The sequence below is a fragment of the Moschus berezovskii genome, chromosome 4, assembly GCF_049115385.1.
Source record: "Moschus berezovskii isolate FMDL1 chromosome 4, NW_MosBer_1.0, whole genome shotgun sequence".
NCBI classification, from domain to species: Eukaryota; Metazoa; Chordata; class Mammalia; order Artiodactyla; family Moschidae; genus Moschus; species Moschus berezovskii.
The window spans coordinates 17,635,641-17,654,037 of NC_142463.1; the positions used below are offsets into that span (position 1 = coordinate 17,635,641).

The 18,397-nt window shown below is 41.1% G+C and overlaps 1 protein-coding gene across 2 annotated transcripts; it reads left to right on the top strand.

The window, feature by feature from the left end:
- Window positions 1-15,562: 15,562 nt before the first annotated feature.
- Window positions 15,563-18,140, top strand: LOC129541226 (olfactory receptor 2A12-like). 2 transcript variants are annotated; one of them, XM_088834825.1, is made up of 2 exons: window positions 15,563-15,572; window positions 17,209-18,140. In XM_088834825.1, exons 1-2 carry the CDS (start codon window positions 15,563-15,565, stop codon window positions 18,138-18,140), a joined length of 942 nt encoding a protein of 313 aa, XP_088690951.1. The 2 variants fall into 2 exon arrangements, with proteins under 2 accessions (XP_088690951.1, XP_055258959.2); XM_055402984.2 differs by lacking the exon at window positions 15,563-15,572 and having other exon boundaries at window positions 17,051-18,140.
- Window positions 18,141-18,397: the final 257 nt, after the last annotated feature.

Genomic DNA, 18,397 nt, shown 5'->3' on the forward strand with positions numbered 1-18,397 from the left:
TGTAAGGGTAGGCCACATAATTACTGAATATCTTAACCTGTAAGCCTCCCATTGAGTTCATTAGTCATTGATAATTTGCCTGTTTAAATTGCCTGTTTGAATGCACATGCTTTGGAGACCTAACTGTTCTTCCAGAATATAGCCTTGAAAGTACCACGTTACATTTATATGTGATCTCTGCTAATGGCACTTTGGAATTGTTTTAGTTAAGTTATTTTAGACATTATGTTTATCTCTGTGGACCCAATTGTCAGGTATTAAGTTATCAGATCTTTGAAAAAATAAAATTAGAGGAGGTATGGGAGGAAGGAACACATTTTGTAAAATGTTACAATGAAGCTCATGATTGACTTTTTAATAGTAGAAGTTTTAAGTATGCTATTAAAAATCTGGAAAGGACAGTTAAGAAAATTATCAGTTTATAAGAGAAACGTGTGAGCTTGTCAAACAAGAATTTCAGTGTAGATTTTGTCTTTATCAAATGAAGTTAAAGCAACAAGTTAAAGTTTGAATGAAGAGCCTGCCATTGTTCTTCCACACCTGGTTATTGCTGTTTACATTCCTTTATTGAGCCTACGTCTGCATAAGCTTTTTGGCAGGTATATGTTGAACACTTCCATTTCATAGTCATAAAGGATCAGAGGCCATGGATACCGGCAACTGATTTGTCTATTTTCTTCTGTCTTTTTCATGACTGTATCTACTGCCTCATCTCAATTTATAAGCAAAGCCTAGAAAACCTACAAAAATAAGTGTTTTGTAGTTTATCTAAGAATAATACAGAAAATATTGCTGTTACTTTTGGTGAAGAAAATAAATTTTGTATAGTTTATTTCAACCTAAATAAAATGTGAATTTTGTTTTTTTTAAAAAGGACAATCTTTCCTCATTAAATTATCTTGGAAAATTTATCCTTGTCAAAAATCAATTGGCCATAAATGTGAACATCTATTTTTGGACTATCAATACTATTCTACTGAATTATAGGCAAATCCTTACGACACTAACACACTGTCTTAATTATTGGTTACTATAGTTTTATAGTATAGTTTTGTATGAACAAAGCTAGTGGAGATGATGGAATTCCAGTTGAGCTATTCCAAATCCTGAAAGATGATGCTGTGAAAGTGCTGCACTCAATATGCCAGCAAATTTGGAAAACTCAGCAGTGGCCACAGGACTGGGAAAAGTCAGTCTTCATTCCAATCCCAAAGAAAGGCAATGTCAAAGAATGCTCAAACTACCACACAATTGCACTCATCTCACACGCTAGTAAAGTCATGCTCAAAATTCTCCAAGCCAGGCTTCAGCAATTCATGAACCGTGAACTTCCAGATGTTCAAGTTGGTGTTAGAAATGGCAGAGGCACCAGAGATCAAATTGCCAACATCCGCTGGATCATGGAGAAAGCAAGAGAGTTCCAGAAAAACATCTATTTCTGCTTCATTGACTATGCCAAAGCCTTTGACTGTGTGGATCACAATAAACTGTGGAAAATTCTGAAAGAGATGGGAATCCCAGACCACCTGACCTGCCTCTTGAGAAACCTGTATGCAGGTCAGGAAGCACCAGTTAGAACTGGACATGGAACAACAGACTGGTTCCAAGTAGGAAAAGGATTATGTCAAGGCTGTATATTGTCAGCCTGCTTATTTAACTTATATGCAGAGTACATCATGAGGAACGCTGGGCTGGAAGAAGCACAAGCTGGAATCAAGATTGCCAGGAGAAATATCAATAACTTCAGATATGCAGATGACACCACCCTTATGGCAGAAAGTGAAGAGGAACTAAAAAGCCTCTTGATGAAAGTGAAAAAGTAGAGTGAAAAAGTTGGCTTAAAGCTCAACATTTAGAAAACTAAGATCGTGGCATCTGGTCCCATCACTTCATGGGAAATAGATTGGGAAACAGTGGAAACAGTGTCAGACTTTATTTTTTTGGGCTCCAAAATCACTGCAGATGGTGATTGCAGCCATGAAATTAAAAGACGCTTACTCCTTGGAAGGAAAGTTATGACCAACCTAGATAGCATATTAAAAAGCAGAGACATTACTTTGCCAACAAAGGTCCATCTAGTCAAGGCCATGGTTTTTCCAGTGGTCGTGTATGGATGTGAGAGTTGGACTGTGAAGAAAGCTGAGCGCCGAAGAATTGATGCTTTTGAATTGTGGTGTTGGAGAAGACTCTTGAGAGTCCCTTGGACTGCAAGGAGATCCAACCAGTCCACTCCAAAGGAGATCAATCCTGGGTGTTCATTGGAAGGACTGATGCTAAAGCTGAAACTCCAATACTTTGGCCACCTCATGCGACGAGTTGACTCACTGGAAAAGACTCTGATGCTGGGAAGGATTGGGGGCGGGAGGAGAAGGATGGCATCACCGACTCGATGGATATGAGTTAGCGTGAACTCCGGGAGTTGGTGATGGACAGGGAGGCCTGGTGTGCTGTGGTTCATGGGGTTGCAAAGAGTCAGACATGACTGAGCGACTGAACTGAACTGATCTGAACTGATAGTTTTTTAGTAACTTTTAAAATTGGTTAAAGACTGTTTTTCCTATTCTAGGTGCCTTGAACTTCCATATGAATGGTTTTTCCCTTCCTTTTTAAAAATTTTATTTATTTTTATTTGAAGGATAATTGCTTTACAATATTGCATTGGTTTCTATCAAACATCAAGATGAATCAGCCTTAGGTTTACCCATGTCCCCTCCCATTTGAACATTTCTCCCACATCCCTTCCCATCCCATCCATTTAGATTGTTACGAATGTTAGGATCAACTTTCCAATTTCTGCCAAATGCTAGTGGGATTATGATAGGGATTGTGTTGAATCTGTAGACAATTTAGGAAATATTCACATCTTAACACAGTTTATTATTCTGATACATGAACCTGAGATGTCTTTCCATGTATATGCTGCTGCTGCTGCTAAGTCACTTCAGTTGTGTCTGACTCTGTGTGACCCCATAGATGGCAGCCCACCAGTCTCCCCCATCCCTGGGATTCTCCAGGCAAGAGTACTGGAGTGGGGTGCCATTACCTTCTCCATTCCATGTATATAGATCATCTTAATTTCTTTAAACAATGTTTTATAGTTTTCATAGTATAGTTTTGTACTTCTTTTATTAAATTTATTCCTAAGGATTTCATTATTTTGATATTATAAATAGACTTTGCTTAATTTCATTTTTAAATTGTTTATTCCATCTATTGAAATACATGGTAAGAGCTCAAGTGGTTTCTGTGTTTTATTCTATTGATATGGTATATTACATTAATTGATTTTCAAATGTTAAACTAACCTTGCACTCCTGGGAGGTTGGGGATTTTTGCAGTTGTTACTGTCACTGACAAAGAGATGAGGTGGCCCCACACTCAAAAGTAGAGTCTGGGTTGGAAATCCTGGTGGAGCCTCAAGTTATCATGGGTCTCTTACACCTACTCCGTGTACTTTCTAGAGAGCACATTCACCTGCTGGATTAGCTTCATGCTGATGATCTTCCTGGGGCCTCAGCAAACCAGGAAAGGTCTCGGGGAGTGAGCTGACTGAGGAGGATTTTTTTGAGACCCTGTTTTGTAGGCTGAAAAATGGCTCCCCAAGGATGTCCTAAGTCCTGGAGCCTGCCTTATACAGCAAAAGGGAGTTTGTGTGTGTGATTAAATTAGTCTTCTGAGATGGGGAGATGATCCTGGGCTTACCAGGTGGGCTCTAAATATAGTCACAAGGGTCTTTATTAGAAGGAAGGCAAGAAGGTCAAAGGGTAAGAGGATGATGCGACCATGGATGCAGAGGTTGGAGTGATGTGGTTACAACCCAAGGGACACCAAAGTAGCCTCTAAAAACTGGAAGATGTAAGGAACAGAGTCTCCCCTGGAGCCTCCAGGAAGAACCAAGCCTGCAAACACCGTGATTTTAGCTCCTTAAGACTCACTTTGGGCGTCTGACCTCCAGAACTATAAGAGAATGCATTTGTGTCATTTGAGGCCACTAAGCTTGTGACAGCAGCAACGGGAAACTAATATACCCTAGCTCCTGGTTTTCTGGGCAGCACAGGTCTGAGCCCTAGAACTCTTCCTCAAACCCTATCACAGCTGACTTCCCAGGGTTCTTGTTCCCCTGTCCCTCCTAGTTCTACATCCTGAATCTCAAAACACTCCTGTGTATGCTCCTGATAGTTCCTCTGAGCTTTGCAGGTGAGACGGGAACACACAGTAAGGCAGTCAGCCCACTAGGATTTACTTCTTGTATCTGCTACTTGTGAGCTGTGTTGGTGGGCAAGTCACATCACTTTTCTGGGCCTCAACAGATGTGGGTTTCCTCTTTTCCTGTTTTGTGTTCTGGGAGAGACTGGTGCAGTGGGAACAAGCCCTTGACTCGGAACCAGGACAGCTGGATGTGGGATCTTTCATTGCAGCGCACAGATTTCTAGTTGTGGCACGTGGGCTTCAGAGCATGTGGGCTTTGGTAGTTGAGGTGTGTGGTCTTAGTTCCCCGAACAGAGATCAAGCCCATGCCCCCTTCATTGGAAGGTGGATTCTTAACCACTGGACCGTGAGGGAAGCCCCAGTTGTTAACCTTGTAACATCACACCATTTATAGTCCTAGTCTGCCAGTTAGTGGGTATAGGACATTTGTCACACTACAGAACTCTATGACTCAGTTCCTTCATCTGCAAAATCATGAAGATTACAGCACCTGTCATAGGAATTTTAAAAAATTGAAGTATCGTTGATTTACAATATTATGTTAATTTCAGATGTGCAACATACTGATTCAGTATTTTTACAGATTATGCTCCAATAAAAATCATTAGAAGATATTGGCTATAATTTCCTGTGCTATACAGTGTATCCTAGTTGCTTATCTAGTTTATACATAATATGTATTTCTTAATCCCATATCCCTAGTCTGCCCTTCTCCCTTTCCTCTTCGCATAGAAAACTAGTTCACTTTCTATAACTGTGAGCCTATTTCTTTTTGCATATGCATTAATGTTTATTACTTTTTAGATTCCATATGTAAGTGTTATCATACAGTATTTGTCTTTGTCTGACATTTCAGTAAGCATAATATTCTCTAGGTCCATCCACGTTGCTGTAAATGGCAGAATCTCATTCTTTTTTTTATGGCTGAAGCTGAGTAACATTTTACTGTATGTATCCAGCACTTCTTCTTTATCAGTTCATCTGTACATGGACATTTAGATTGCTTCCACATCTTAGTTACTATAAGTAGTGCTGTTCTGAACATGAGGGTGCATGTATCTTTCAAAATTCGTGTTTTTCTTTTTTTTCTGGATATACCCAGGAGTGCAATAGCTAGACCATATGGCAGTTCTATTTTTAATTTTTAAAGGAACCTCCATACTATTTTCTACAGTGGCTGCACCAATTTCCATTCCTACCAGCAGTGTGCAAGTGTTCTGTTTCTCCTCTTCTCCAACATTTATTATTTGTAGATTTTTTATGATATTCATTCTAACAGGTGATATTTTACTGATATTTTGATTTGCATTTCTCTAATAATTAGTGATGATGAGCATCTTTTCACTTGCTTGTTAGGCATCAATCTGTCTTCTTTATAAAGTTGTCTATTCAGGTCTTCCATTTTTTGATTGGATTTTTTTTGGTATTGAGTTATATGAGCTGTTTATATATTTTGTATATTAACTCATAGGAATATTTTGAATATTAAGTGGATTATTGTAAGCAAAACACATAAGAGGCAATGCTTATAAGGTTTGCTCTTATTATTATTATCACCATCATTGTTATTGTTTTGTTGTTGACATTATTGGAGAATTCCATGGACAGGGGAGCCTTGCAGGCCATAGTCCATGGGGTCACAAAGAATCAGACATGACTGAATGACTAACACTTTCAGGGGATTTTCTAGTGGCTCAGTGGTAAAGAACCTGCCTGCCAATGCAGGAGACCTAGGTTTGATCCATGGGTCAGAAAGATCTGCTGGAGAAGAAAATGGCAACCCACTCCAGCACTCTTGCCTGGGAAATCCCATGGACAGAAGGAGCCTGGCGGGCTATAGTACATGTGGTCACAAAAGAACTGGACACAACTTAGTGACCAAACAGCAGCAATCCTATTATCTTCTTTGACCTACATGTACTTTCATTGGCTCACACAAGATTTAGTCTTGGGGGATACAAATACCCAGGAATCAAGATGCTGAGGGCATGCATGATAAGATACCTGCAACTAACTAATTATTACTACACAGATGGACAGCTCTTTCTTCAAATTTCTAGAGAACAAAGCAGGGAAGGAGCATAGAGTCAATGGAATGGGTCTGTGGCTGGGAGGCAGGACTTCTAGGTTCTAATCCCCTACACACTACCTCATGCAGACTAGTGACTTTCCTTCTCTGAGCTTCAATTTTCATGGCTGTAAAAGAGAGTAGGGAACTGGACATGTTGACCTTGAAGGCCCCTTCTGATGTAGAGAGCAGTGAAGTGACCAAAACCAGCATCAATGACTCCGTCAGGACTTAGTCCATGACAAGTGCTCAGTGAGTATCTGTTTCCATCATTGTCATCATCTGTAAAACAGGGACCATTACACCTCCCTCCCAAGTGTGTTGGGAGGACCTGATGAGGAAATATACATGAAAGTGCTTTGTGTGCAAGGCTGTCCCAAAGGACCTCTAAGATGCTCTTGATCATTTGAACCATCAGCAACTGCTACCATTTCCCTCAGCTCCCTCCCCAGACGTAAACCCAGAAACTTTCTAGTACACCGTTCTTAGAGACCGGTGAGGAGAGCTAATTCCCATGGAACGCCTCCCAGAAGCATTCTCAGCCTGGGGCTGATTACAGAGTCCCTGGATATTAGGACTGCCACATCCCTAGCTTTTCCCTTCTTGGAGCCCACCCTCTTCTCCTTGAGGCCTGCAGGACTACCTGGCTCAAAATTCAACATCCAGAGTCCAGTCTTGCCCCTCATACCAACCACCCCCACCCCCAGCCCAGCCCCACTGGTGGTCACAACCAGCTCCAGGACAGCAGGAAGGATTTCAGTTAGAGTTCAGGTAGAGCCATTGGTTTAGACACAAGCACTGAAGCCTGTGATACTGTGGACACAGCCCTAGCCAAGAGGTTCGTAACAGGGCTCTGTTGCTGGCTCTCCCACTATCTAGCTGCACGGACTTTGTCAAACCCCTCATTTCTTCCAGATCGTATCACTTACCTGGAGTATGGAGAGTAGATGGATAGTAGGACAAAGCTTGACAGTCTTTTAAGTAATTTTGTCATTTAAAGAGTCAGAATGGCATGAGTTTCATCTTATCTTTGATCCTAGATTGCTTCTGACTTCAGGCAAGTCACTGCACCTCCCTGGGCCTCAATTTCCTCATCTATCCAATGGACAAATGGGTCCTGCATGGGCTCTCTCTTCAGAGCTGCCGAGGGTCAGTACATGGGGGAGAGGTGTCAGGGCCTGGCTCAGGGAAGAGTTGGTTATCATTTCCATTCTGGTTCTGAAGAAAAGGATTAACAAGGCAAGTTTTCATCTGTCCTGAGTTCTAGGCCCAACTCCCTCTCTTTCCTGAATCTCTGGGCCCGTCGGGCTGGAGGACATGTGTGTGTTGGGGGGGCGGGCGGTGAGGAAGTTGGGCTACAGGAGAAGATGCCCACAGGGCACTCCTCTGAGACTGTAGTTGAGTCTGAGGAAGAGCTGACAGTTGCAGGGAGCCCTGGGATCAGAGTCCCCCGCCTCTGCTTCACAACCGGAAGAACCCGGATGGAATACTCAGGTATTTCTGACCCCAGGGACAGTTCAGGGGCACACAGTGGCTCAGAGATGCCATGAAGGAAGGAATGTGTCCCCTCCCTGTAAGGTGTGATTCCAGGAAGAGGGAATGGGAAGGGGGATCAGGAAGTAGACACAGGGAGGGGATTAACTTTCATGAACTGGTTGTTCTGTGCTGAGCATCAGGCTCACGTGTACCATCACTGGATCTGCATCATCACCTGTGAGAGAAGAAAAGAATCTTCCGCATTTTAAAGAAATGGAAACAACCTTGCCTCCGAAGACAGAGCCAAGTGGGGGTAGCAGTGGCCTCCATGTGCTTCTGGGCTCCTCCTGTTATCAGCCTTTCTGATCTTGTTTGGAGAAGTTCCTTACCCTTTCTGACACTGTTTTCTCATCTGTCAAATCCCTGCCTCCCAAGGCCTGTGCAAAGTAGGCTCTGAGTGCACTTGGCCTTCATTCCTAAAGGTGGGATGCAGAACTGAATCTCCCTGAATGCAGAGCTGGTCTTCCACATGCTCTGCATAAGAAGGCCTCGACCATGGTTGGCCTTGTTGAGGCTTGTAAGGAGGCTGGTGAGGGTCCAGAGGACAGTGCCAGGCTGTGTCTCACTGTCTGGGAGCCTCTGTCAGGGCCAGGCAAGAGGACTGGGCTGAGAGGGTCTGAGCTGCTGGGCTGGACTCTTCCTAGATGAGGGTTGCTCACTGCTGGCTCCCCCAACCCCTGCCAATAGCAGAGTGGGGAGTCTCCAGCACTAGGCCATCCTGAGACGTCTGGCTTCTTAGGACTCAGGACTGGAAGCAGCGGTGTGCTGGTAAACACCTAACACCTATCCATCCTGGGAGGGGAGGGAGGAGTTCTGAGTTGTACTGCTTTCTGGTTTCTGTGTTGGGTAGATATACCCATCGTGGCCAAATGTCAAGCAAACATGATGTCACTGAACTCAGAGGTAGGGAGAGACTATGGAGCTCTCCATTATTAGAGCATTTCCACTATCAAAATCCAGTGATGCAGACAACTTCTAAAACACTTGAAACAGATGTTTGCATTTTGTAGTAGAATGATCAGGACGTGAAGAATTTTGAGCTTTTGTTTCTACCCTTTTTGTTTGCTTGTTCGTTTCATTTTATGAATGGATTTTTCATTTCTTTTTTCACTCCTAACTATGAAGATTTAATTGACATATAACTGTGTGTAACTTTAAGGAGTACAATGAGTGAATGGATACACTTATATATTGTGAAACAGGCATTCCTTCACCTCACCATTATATGTTGTTGCTATTTTGGTGTAAAACTTGACTCTTATAGCAACTTTCCAGTATACAATAGAGTATTTTTAACTGGAGCCAATATGCTGCTGGTTAGATCCACAGGACTTACTTTCTTTGTACCCTTTGAGCAACCCCTCTCCATTTTCCACCCCACTCCCCACCTGCCCCCAGCTCCTGGCACCCATACTCTACTCTGTTTCTATAAATTTCATGTGTTTCGATTCTACAGGTAAGTGAGATCATACAGTGTTTGTTTATCTCTGCCTGACTTAGTTCAGTTAGCATAGTGCTTTCAAGGTCCATTGTTTTTATGTTTAACATACTTGACTTAATTACAGTTTATATACTTAACTTTAGTAATGACCTCATTTAACACCATCCCACAGCATTTCTGAAAAGTCAGTGCGTGACTCTGGTGACCTGTGGCTGACTGAGAGGGACCTCTGAGTCCAAACTTCTCTTCCTGAAGGGATGGGGAACCAAGGCACAGACAGAAGGCAGGATGGGAACTCAGTCATGGGTGGCACAGGCAAGACTTGTGCAGGAATTTCACCACATTGTCTCACTGAATTCTCTCAGCAACCCCAGAAAGTTGGGTTATTAAGATATTATTCCTGTCATTTTCCAGAGGTGAAAATGGAGGCAAATAACAGCAAATTTAAGAAAACGGGCAGTAGAACATGACAGATCCTGATTCAGATCTCTTTGTGCCCTTAGAAGATATGAGTCCTTGGGCAGTTTCTTGTCTCCACTGGCCCTTGACTTCCTTGTATGTAACATGAAGCTGATGCTACTTTCCAGATAACTTTTGCCAGGACCTGGTTCAAACTCTGTATAAGGTTTGTGCTCCATGGTCAACTCATAAGTATCATGTCCAAGTTGTTCTGTGGAATGGAGGAAGATTTTGATTTGCCCAAGATGGTTCAATAAAGAATAGGGATTTGACTCATTCTTGGTCTAATTGACAAGTTGGACATAGGGTTTAGAAGGTAAGAGGGAAATCAGCATGAGACCTTCAGTTCTTGTCATCTCTACAAGGTGACCAGGTACAATAGCCTCTCCCCTAAGCCAGTCATATCCCTCAGAAGGCTAGAAAAGGAAATAGACAAGTCACTATGCCTCCCCAACCAGGGCGTGGTTTTCTCTTGCTCTGTCCACAGGGACCTTTCCTTGTGGGGTTCTTGTTGACAACAGTCAGAGAATTCCATCTTGGCATCCCCACCAGAGACAGGGATGGTGGTAGCAGGTGGCAGAAGGATGGTCCTCCACCCACTCTCCCAGAAAAACCTGGTAAGGAGGCAGGACTGTAAAGCCTCAGCAGCCTGGCCCATTGGGAGGAGCTTGGATTGGCTGAAGCTCCATCTACACCTGAGGACCTGGCAGGGAAAGCCTTCAGGAGCCAGGGCTGGTCAGGTCAAGTGCAAAGAGCTGAGCAGTGGAGAGTAGGCAGGGGATTCATCCTTCCATCTCTCAGAAGCCTAGTGCTTTTCTGGAGACTGGGTTGCCCGGAATCCTGGCTCACTGGACTCAGTTGCCCTGGGCACTTCCTGTCCAGTCTCTTTCCCTTAAGAACAAGGGGCAGTCTCTCTGGGACCTGTGAATGCCTGAGGGGTGAGATGGTCACTGTGCTTGGGGCTCTGGGTGGGATCCAGGCATCTGTTGGGTCTGGAGGTCAGCAGTGGCCAGGTCACCCAGACACTGGGTCCCCTCTGTGCTTCTGCCCCAACATCCCTCCATGGAACCTCCCACATCCCTTACTCTTCTTTCTTCCCCACCTCACATCCCATTCTTTCTTCCTAGACCTCCTTCTTTCTTCCGTTTGTTCATGTAGTAAATATGTATGGATGGTTTGTCTGTTCCAAACCATGTTCTAGGAGCTAGAAAGAGAAAATGAGTAATTTCCTGACCCTCAGGTCTCCAAGTTCAGCTAAGAGACATCATGAAAGGACAATGATGGTTATGCTGGGAGAAGCCCTCAACAATGACATCAGGACCACAGTGATTTGTTCCCACTGTCCCCTAGAGACCTGGGCTGTTGTGAATTAAAACCCTGTCTCCTGCATTGTAGGCAGATTCTTTGCCATCTGAACCACTAGGGAAGCCTATATATATTATATAATATATATATATATATATAATTTTATGTAATTATAGGTGGTATATACAATTATACCAAGATATATTATTTATCACTTTTTTCTCTATGGCTAGTGCTTTTTACATCCTGTTTAAGAAATTTCTGCCTATTATTAGGTGACATAGATATGTTTTTGTGTTTGATTCTAAAAATGTATTGTTCTGTCTTTACCATTTAAAGCTTTAGTATATCTGCAATTAGCTTTTGTGTACCATGTGAGGTAGGATTTAATGAATTTTTTTTGCCTGTGTGAATATTCACAGGATCCAGCAGAATATGTTGAAAAGACCATACTTTCCCCATTGCGTTGTAGAATCAGCTTTGTCATGAATCAGATGGCTCTATATTCACAGGTCTGTGATGGACTCTATTTTGTTCCATAAATATTATCTCCAGTTTATTTTTGTGCCAATGTCATGCTAGCTTAGTTATTGCAGATTTATAGTAAGTGTTGAAAGTTGCTCAGTCACGTCTGACTCTTTGTGACCCCATATAGTCCATGGAATTCTCTAGGCCAGAATACTGGAGTGGGTAGCCTTTCTCATCTCCAAGGGATCTTTCCAATCCAGGGATCGAACCCAGGTCTCCTGCATTGCAGGTGAATTCTTTACCAGTTGAGCCACAAGGGAAGCCTAAGAATACTGGAGTGGGTAGCCTATCCCTTCTCCAGGGGATCTTCCCAAACCAGGAATCAAACTGGGGTCTCCTGCATTGCAGGCAGATTCTTTGCCAACTGAGCTATCAGGGAAGCCCCATAGTAAGTGTTAATATCTGATAAGTCCTTCAGGTTTTATTTTATCCTTCAAGATTCTTTAGAATTTCCATATAAATATTACAACCAATGTGTCAATTTTCTGTGGAAAAAAATTGTTGAGGTTTAGACGGGGACTGAATCTATAAATCAATTATACGTATTGATAATGTCAAATTGTCCTACACACCCCTCATGCAAGAACATGGCATATTCCTCCATTTACTTGGCTCTACCTTTATTTCTCTAAATAATGTTTTTCCACACATATTTTATTAAAGTTATTAATACATTTTTTAAAATGCTCTTATAAGTAATTTTCTAGCTCCTGGTGTAGAGAAAGATGTTGGATTTTTGTATACTTATTAATTCCAATTTCTCTTTGGGTTGGTAAAAATTTTCTACCTATACAATTAGGTGTTCTGCAAATAATGATCGTTCTTCCTTTTCAATCCTTTGGTCTTTTGTTTATTTCTCTTGACTTATCTCACTGCCTAGGGCCACTAATACAATAGTCAAAAGAAATAGTAATAGTGAACATTTTTGTTTCATTTTCAGTGTTAGTAAGTTATCAGTGTTTCACCATGTAGTATGATAGTTGCTATAGGTTGCTTCTTTACTGGAGATAGTATTTATTACATTAAGAAAGTTCCCTTCTATTTCTACTTCACTAAAAAGTTTATTTCTAATCTTAATTGATGGTTGACTTTTTTTTTACCAGATGCTTTTTCTATATCTAAGTTAATCACATAATTTTTCTCCTTTACTTCCTGTAATCAGATGAATTACATTGTTTGCTAAATAAACCTTGAATTCTTATAATAAACCCAATCTTATTGTGATATATTATCCTTTTTAATATAGTGCTAAATTAAATTTGCTAATATGTTGTAAAGGAATTTTGCAGCAGTCCCCATGAGAGAGATTCATTTATGCTTTTTCCTTCTTATATGTTTTTGTTATTTTTTGTATTGAGTTTATACTAGTCTTATAAAATGAGTTGGTTAATATTCACATTTTTTTTATGCTTTGAAAGAATTTGTTATGATTGCTATTATTCCTCTCTTAAATGTTAGAAAAATTCACCAGTAAGTCTATCTTGAGTCTAGAGTTTTCTTTCTAGGAAAGTTTAAAATTATAGATTCACCTTTTTGGAAAGATAGTGGATTCTTCTGATTTTTTCTTCTGAAGTTTTCAGAAGAACTTCTTCTGAGTTCTTGTTTGTCAGCTTTGGTAATTTGTGTTTTCATTTGTCCATTTTGTTTGATTATCAAATTTATTGTTATAAAATTATTTGTAATTTTTAAAATTAGCTTTAAAATGACAGTAGGATCTATAATAATGTTCCCCTCTTCATCCCTGATGATAATTTGTGTTTTATATAATTTTCTTTATTAGTCTTGCTAATAAATTATAAATTATTTCAAAAAGTGAACTTCAGGCTCTGTCAGTTTTTATTTATTGTAGTTTTGTTTACTATTTCCTTGTTTTATGCTCTTATCTTTATTATTCCCTTCTTTCAACTATTTTTTGGTTTTGATTTAGGGCTTCTTTTCTAGTTTCTTGAGATTAAAGTTTAGTTGTTTAATTTTTAGCCTTTTAAGCATATTCTAACATATGCATTTAAGACTATAGACTTTCTCCTAAGCTCTGATAATGTTATTTACATCATTATTTATTTTAACATATACTAATTTCCATTTTGATTTTTTCTATCCCATAAATTATTTAGAAGTATGTGCTATAATAATTCTGAACAAGTCCCAGTACTTACCTGTTATATTTACTTTGAATCCTAGCCTATCTCATGGCTAAGAGTATACTCTGAATGATTCTCACCTTTTGGATTTTTTTGAATTTACCCTTATGATGTAGCACACAGTCAATTTCTATAAATGTTTCATGAAGCTACAGAGTTTCTTTTGGTTAATGTTTGCAGGGCAATTTTTCTTCCTAGACTGTCTTCACCTTATATTAAGGTGTATTTCAAAAAGAAATACAACTTTATTGAGATATAATTGATGTAACATTGTTAAGTTGAGCAACATGTTATTTAGACATATTTGCATATTGCAGAACGAGCAAATAATGTTTCTGGTGGATAACATGTAGGTTTTAAAAACTCTGTTTGGAAATAACCTTTGATGAAAATCCTTTTGCATTTAAAGTAATTAACTACATACTAAATTCCACTATTTTCTATTGACTTACCTATTTTGTATTTGATCTTTTTCCTCACTCAAAATAGCATTATTCTTTATTGATGAATATTTTATTAGTTCATTTTCTCCTATTTTAGGTTGTTGGCTCCACTCTGCTCCGTCGCTCAGTCGTGTCCGACTCTATGCGACCCCATGGACTGTAGCCTACCAGGCTTCTCCGTCCATGGGATTCTCCAGGCAAGAATACTGGAGTGGGTTACCGTTTCCTTCACCAGGGGATCTTCCCGACCCAGGGATCCAACCCGGGTCTCCCGCATTGGAGGCAGACGCTTTAACCTCTGAGCCACCAGGGAAGCCCCAGGTTGTTGGCTATATATTATTTATTCTTTTATTGATTTTTCCTAGATATGTTGACATAAATCTTTGACTTATCACAGTCGAATGCAAGTGGTTCATTTTACCACTTTTCCAATTATGCTAAATATTTAGAACACTAACTCTATTTACCCCTTCTATTTCTTATTTTTTTGTTCTTTGCCATATCTCGTCTTTGATTTGTTTTAAATCCCACAAAATTTTATTATTGATTTGCATTCATTATTAATACATATTTATCCTTTCCCTGAGGGACTCTTCATTTCTTTTTGCAATTTTGTGTTTCAGACACTTTCTTTCTATGTGAAGAACTCCCTTTTAAATGATCTCATATTTTTTTGTCTGAAAAAGTTTTTATTTAACATTAAAAATAATTTTTAAGAACTATTTTTGGAAATGACTTAACCATCGAAGAAGCTGAAAGAGTACTACAAAGAAATCCTGTATGTCTCTAATACTTGGCTTTATTGATTTTTAGCAGTTATTATTATAATTTTCAGAAGTTTCTGAGAACAATTTACAAATATCATGTTCCTTTACCCTCTAATTCTTCAGAGAATAGTTTCTAAGATGTAAGAGATAAGAAATAGGATATTCTTTTATGTGCTAAGTCGCTTCAGTTGTATCTGACTTTGTGCAAACCTTTGGGCCATAGCCCGCCAAGCTCCTCTGTCCTAGGATTCTCCAGGCAAGAATGCTGGAGTGGGTTGCCATGCCCTCCCCCAGGAGATCTCCCCAACCCAGGGATCGAACCCTTGTCTATTGTGTCTCCTGCATTAGCAGGTGGGTTCTTTACCACTAGTGCCACCTGGGAAGCCCATTCTCTTATATAGTAGTTATAAAATACAGGGATTTTAACACTGATGCACTTATCTAAATGAATCTAATTCATATTCCAGTTTTATCAGTTGTCAAACTAATATTAATATTATTTGTAGCATTCCCCCTTCCAGGTCTACTTTTGCATTAGTTGTTATTTTTTAAATTGCCTTTTGTCTATTATACATTCTTAGCCTTCTTTGTCTTTCATGATAGTTATTTTTTAAAGATCAGAAGCTAATTACTTTATAGAATATTCCTCAATGTAGGTTTCTATGATGTTTCCTCGTTATCAGATTCAGATTTTGTTTTATTTGGCTGAAAATACATAGGTGATATATTGTTAGATTTTCACATATGGAGACACATATTGTCTATCTGCTCCTTATTGGTGACATTAATTTTAATCACTCAGTTAAGATGTCCAATTTTTCCATTGATAGCTACCACTTTTTACTTTTGTAATTAATAATTGCTTTATGGATAGATGTAATTGTGTAAATTCTATTCCTTATCAAATTCACTCCCCATAGATTTAGCGTCTGCATCAATTAGGATCCTGGCAGAAGACAGAACACAACAGTAATGTGAACAGGGAAAATTTAATACATGGAATTTTAACTGGTAAAACGTAGATAACTGCTGAAAGGGATAAAAGAGAAGTCTCTGAGATCCAGAAGTAGGAATATATATATATATATAAATTTATATATAAAGGAGCTTCTACCTGGTGGCTTAAGAAGAATACACAGGGGCTAAGGATTTAGAAGATACTTCCTCCTTCCTCCTGCTCTTCTCCTATCTTCCTCCACCAGAGAAAAAAATTGACAGCTCAAACTTTTTCAAAGAGGATGTGACTGCCGCAAGAAGACAGTCTGTTACTGGGGGTAAGGATGGATCCACAGGCCAGAGTGCTCCTAGAAGTGGCCGCTGGGTGGGCAGAGTGTGTGTAGCCTGAGTATGTGACCATGACTGATCCACACCACCCAGCTGGCTCTACCCTGAGTAACTAAGGAAGGAGAATTGAAGTCCCAACTTAAGTCCCTTCCTGCTGTCGTCATCTCACTGCCCTGGCATCTCCCTCTATTGGAAATGCCTCCCACTGTCATCTTCTAAAGAGACACGTTTACAGGGTAAGGAGAAGCTTGTAGCACATCCAGACAAATGATCTCTGAGGCAGAGGGGAAAGCCACTTCTGCAGGTTTGGGGGCTGGAGTGGATAGCTGTAAATTGATTGTTGCTAGATATTTGAGTGACCAGTTTGTCCACTGAGAGGTGGGGAGTAACACTGGGGAGATTGCAGATGGGCATTTACTACCATTTAGGGTTTTAAGGCATTGTGTTACTATGAGATGCTTCATATACATCACCCCAACTCTTCCTAAAAACCCTGAGAGATGAGTGTTATTCAGTTCAGTTCAGTTGCTCAGGCGTGTCTGACTCTTTGCAACCCCTTCGACTGCAGCATGCCATGCCTCCCTGTCCATCGCCAACTCCTGGAGTGTTATTAGCCACGTTTGACGTGAAGAGCTGCTCATTTGAAAAGACCCTGATGCTAGGAAAGATTGAGGGCAGGAGGAGAAGGGGATGACAGAGGATGAGATGGTTGGATGGCATCATCGACTCAATGGACGTGAGTTTGGGTAAACTCCGGGAGTTGGTGATAGACAGGGAGGCCTGGCGTGCTGCAATTCATGGGATTGCAAAGAGTCGGACATGACTGAGCAACTGAACTGAACTGAACTGAACAGATGAGGAGCCTGAGGCTCAGAGAGGTTAAGTAACTGCAAGGCAGTACATGAGCAGTAGGCTCAAATTTAAAATCCTAGAGCTTCTACCTCCAGATCTTACTAAACTACCATATTTTAGATGGCATCTAAATGAATGTGATTCTCTAATAGGTCCACCATGTGGATGCCTCCAGGGCAGAACCAGAGCTGGGTTTCTGAATTTATCCTGCTTGGCTTCTCCAGTGACCCCATGACCAACAGGATCCTCTTCAGTGTCTTCCTTCTTCTATACCTGAGCTCAGTCCTTGGCAATGGGCTCATCATCACCCTGATATGCCTGGACATGCATCTCCACACTCCCATGTACTTCTTCCTCTGTATCCTCTCCCTGCTGGATATGGGCTGTGTAACCACCACCATGCCCCAGATGTTGGTGCATCTTCTTTCTCGATCTCAGACCATCTCCTTTGCTGGCTGTTGGCTACAGATGTACATGTTTGGTTCCCTGGCCCTGACTGAGTGTTTTTTCCTTGTAGTCATGGCCTTTGACCGGTACATAGCCATCTGCTATCCACTGCGTTATACTGTCATCCTCAGCTGGGGCCTGTGCACACAGCTGTCAGCCGGGACCTGGGTCTGTGGTTTCTTCTTCTCTCTGATCCACACTTTTTTGACGATGAGGCTGCCCTACTGTGGGCCCAACATGGTCAACCACTACTTCTGTGAAGGCCCTTCAGTACGGAATTTGGCTTGCATGGATACCCACGTCATTGAGATGGTAGATTCGGTCATCAGTGTCTTCATGGTTGTTGCCCCACTCTCACTTATTCTGGCCTCCTACATCCGTATTGCCCAGGCCATTCTCAAGATTAAGTCCATGCAGGCCCGCTGCAAGGCTTTCTCCACCTGTGCTTCCCACCTGACTGTGATCACATTCTTCTATGCTCCAGCCACCTACATCTACATGAAGCCCAATTCAAGCTATTCCCCTGAGCGAGACAAGCAGATCTCACTCTTTTATAATATCTTCTCTGCCCTCCTCAACCCTGTGGTCTACAGTCTGAGGAACAAGGACATTAAGGGGGCTTTTCTCAAAGTGATGGGGAAGGCTAGAGTGACCTGGTGAATTTGGAGACAGGCAGAATCTAAGGGAGAATGCCCAATGCTGAGAAAAGGTGGAGTACCTATCATGCAACGAGTTGACTCACTGGAAAAGACTCTGATGCTGGGAAAGGTTGGGGGCGGGTGGAGAAGGGGACGACAGAGAATGAGATGGCTGGATGGCATCACCGACTCTGTGGACATGAGTTTGAGTGTACTCTGGGAGTTGGTGATCGTCAGGGAGGCCTGGCGTGCTGTGATTCATGGGGTCGCGGAGAGTCG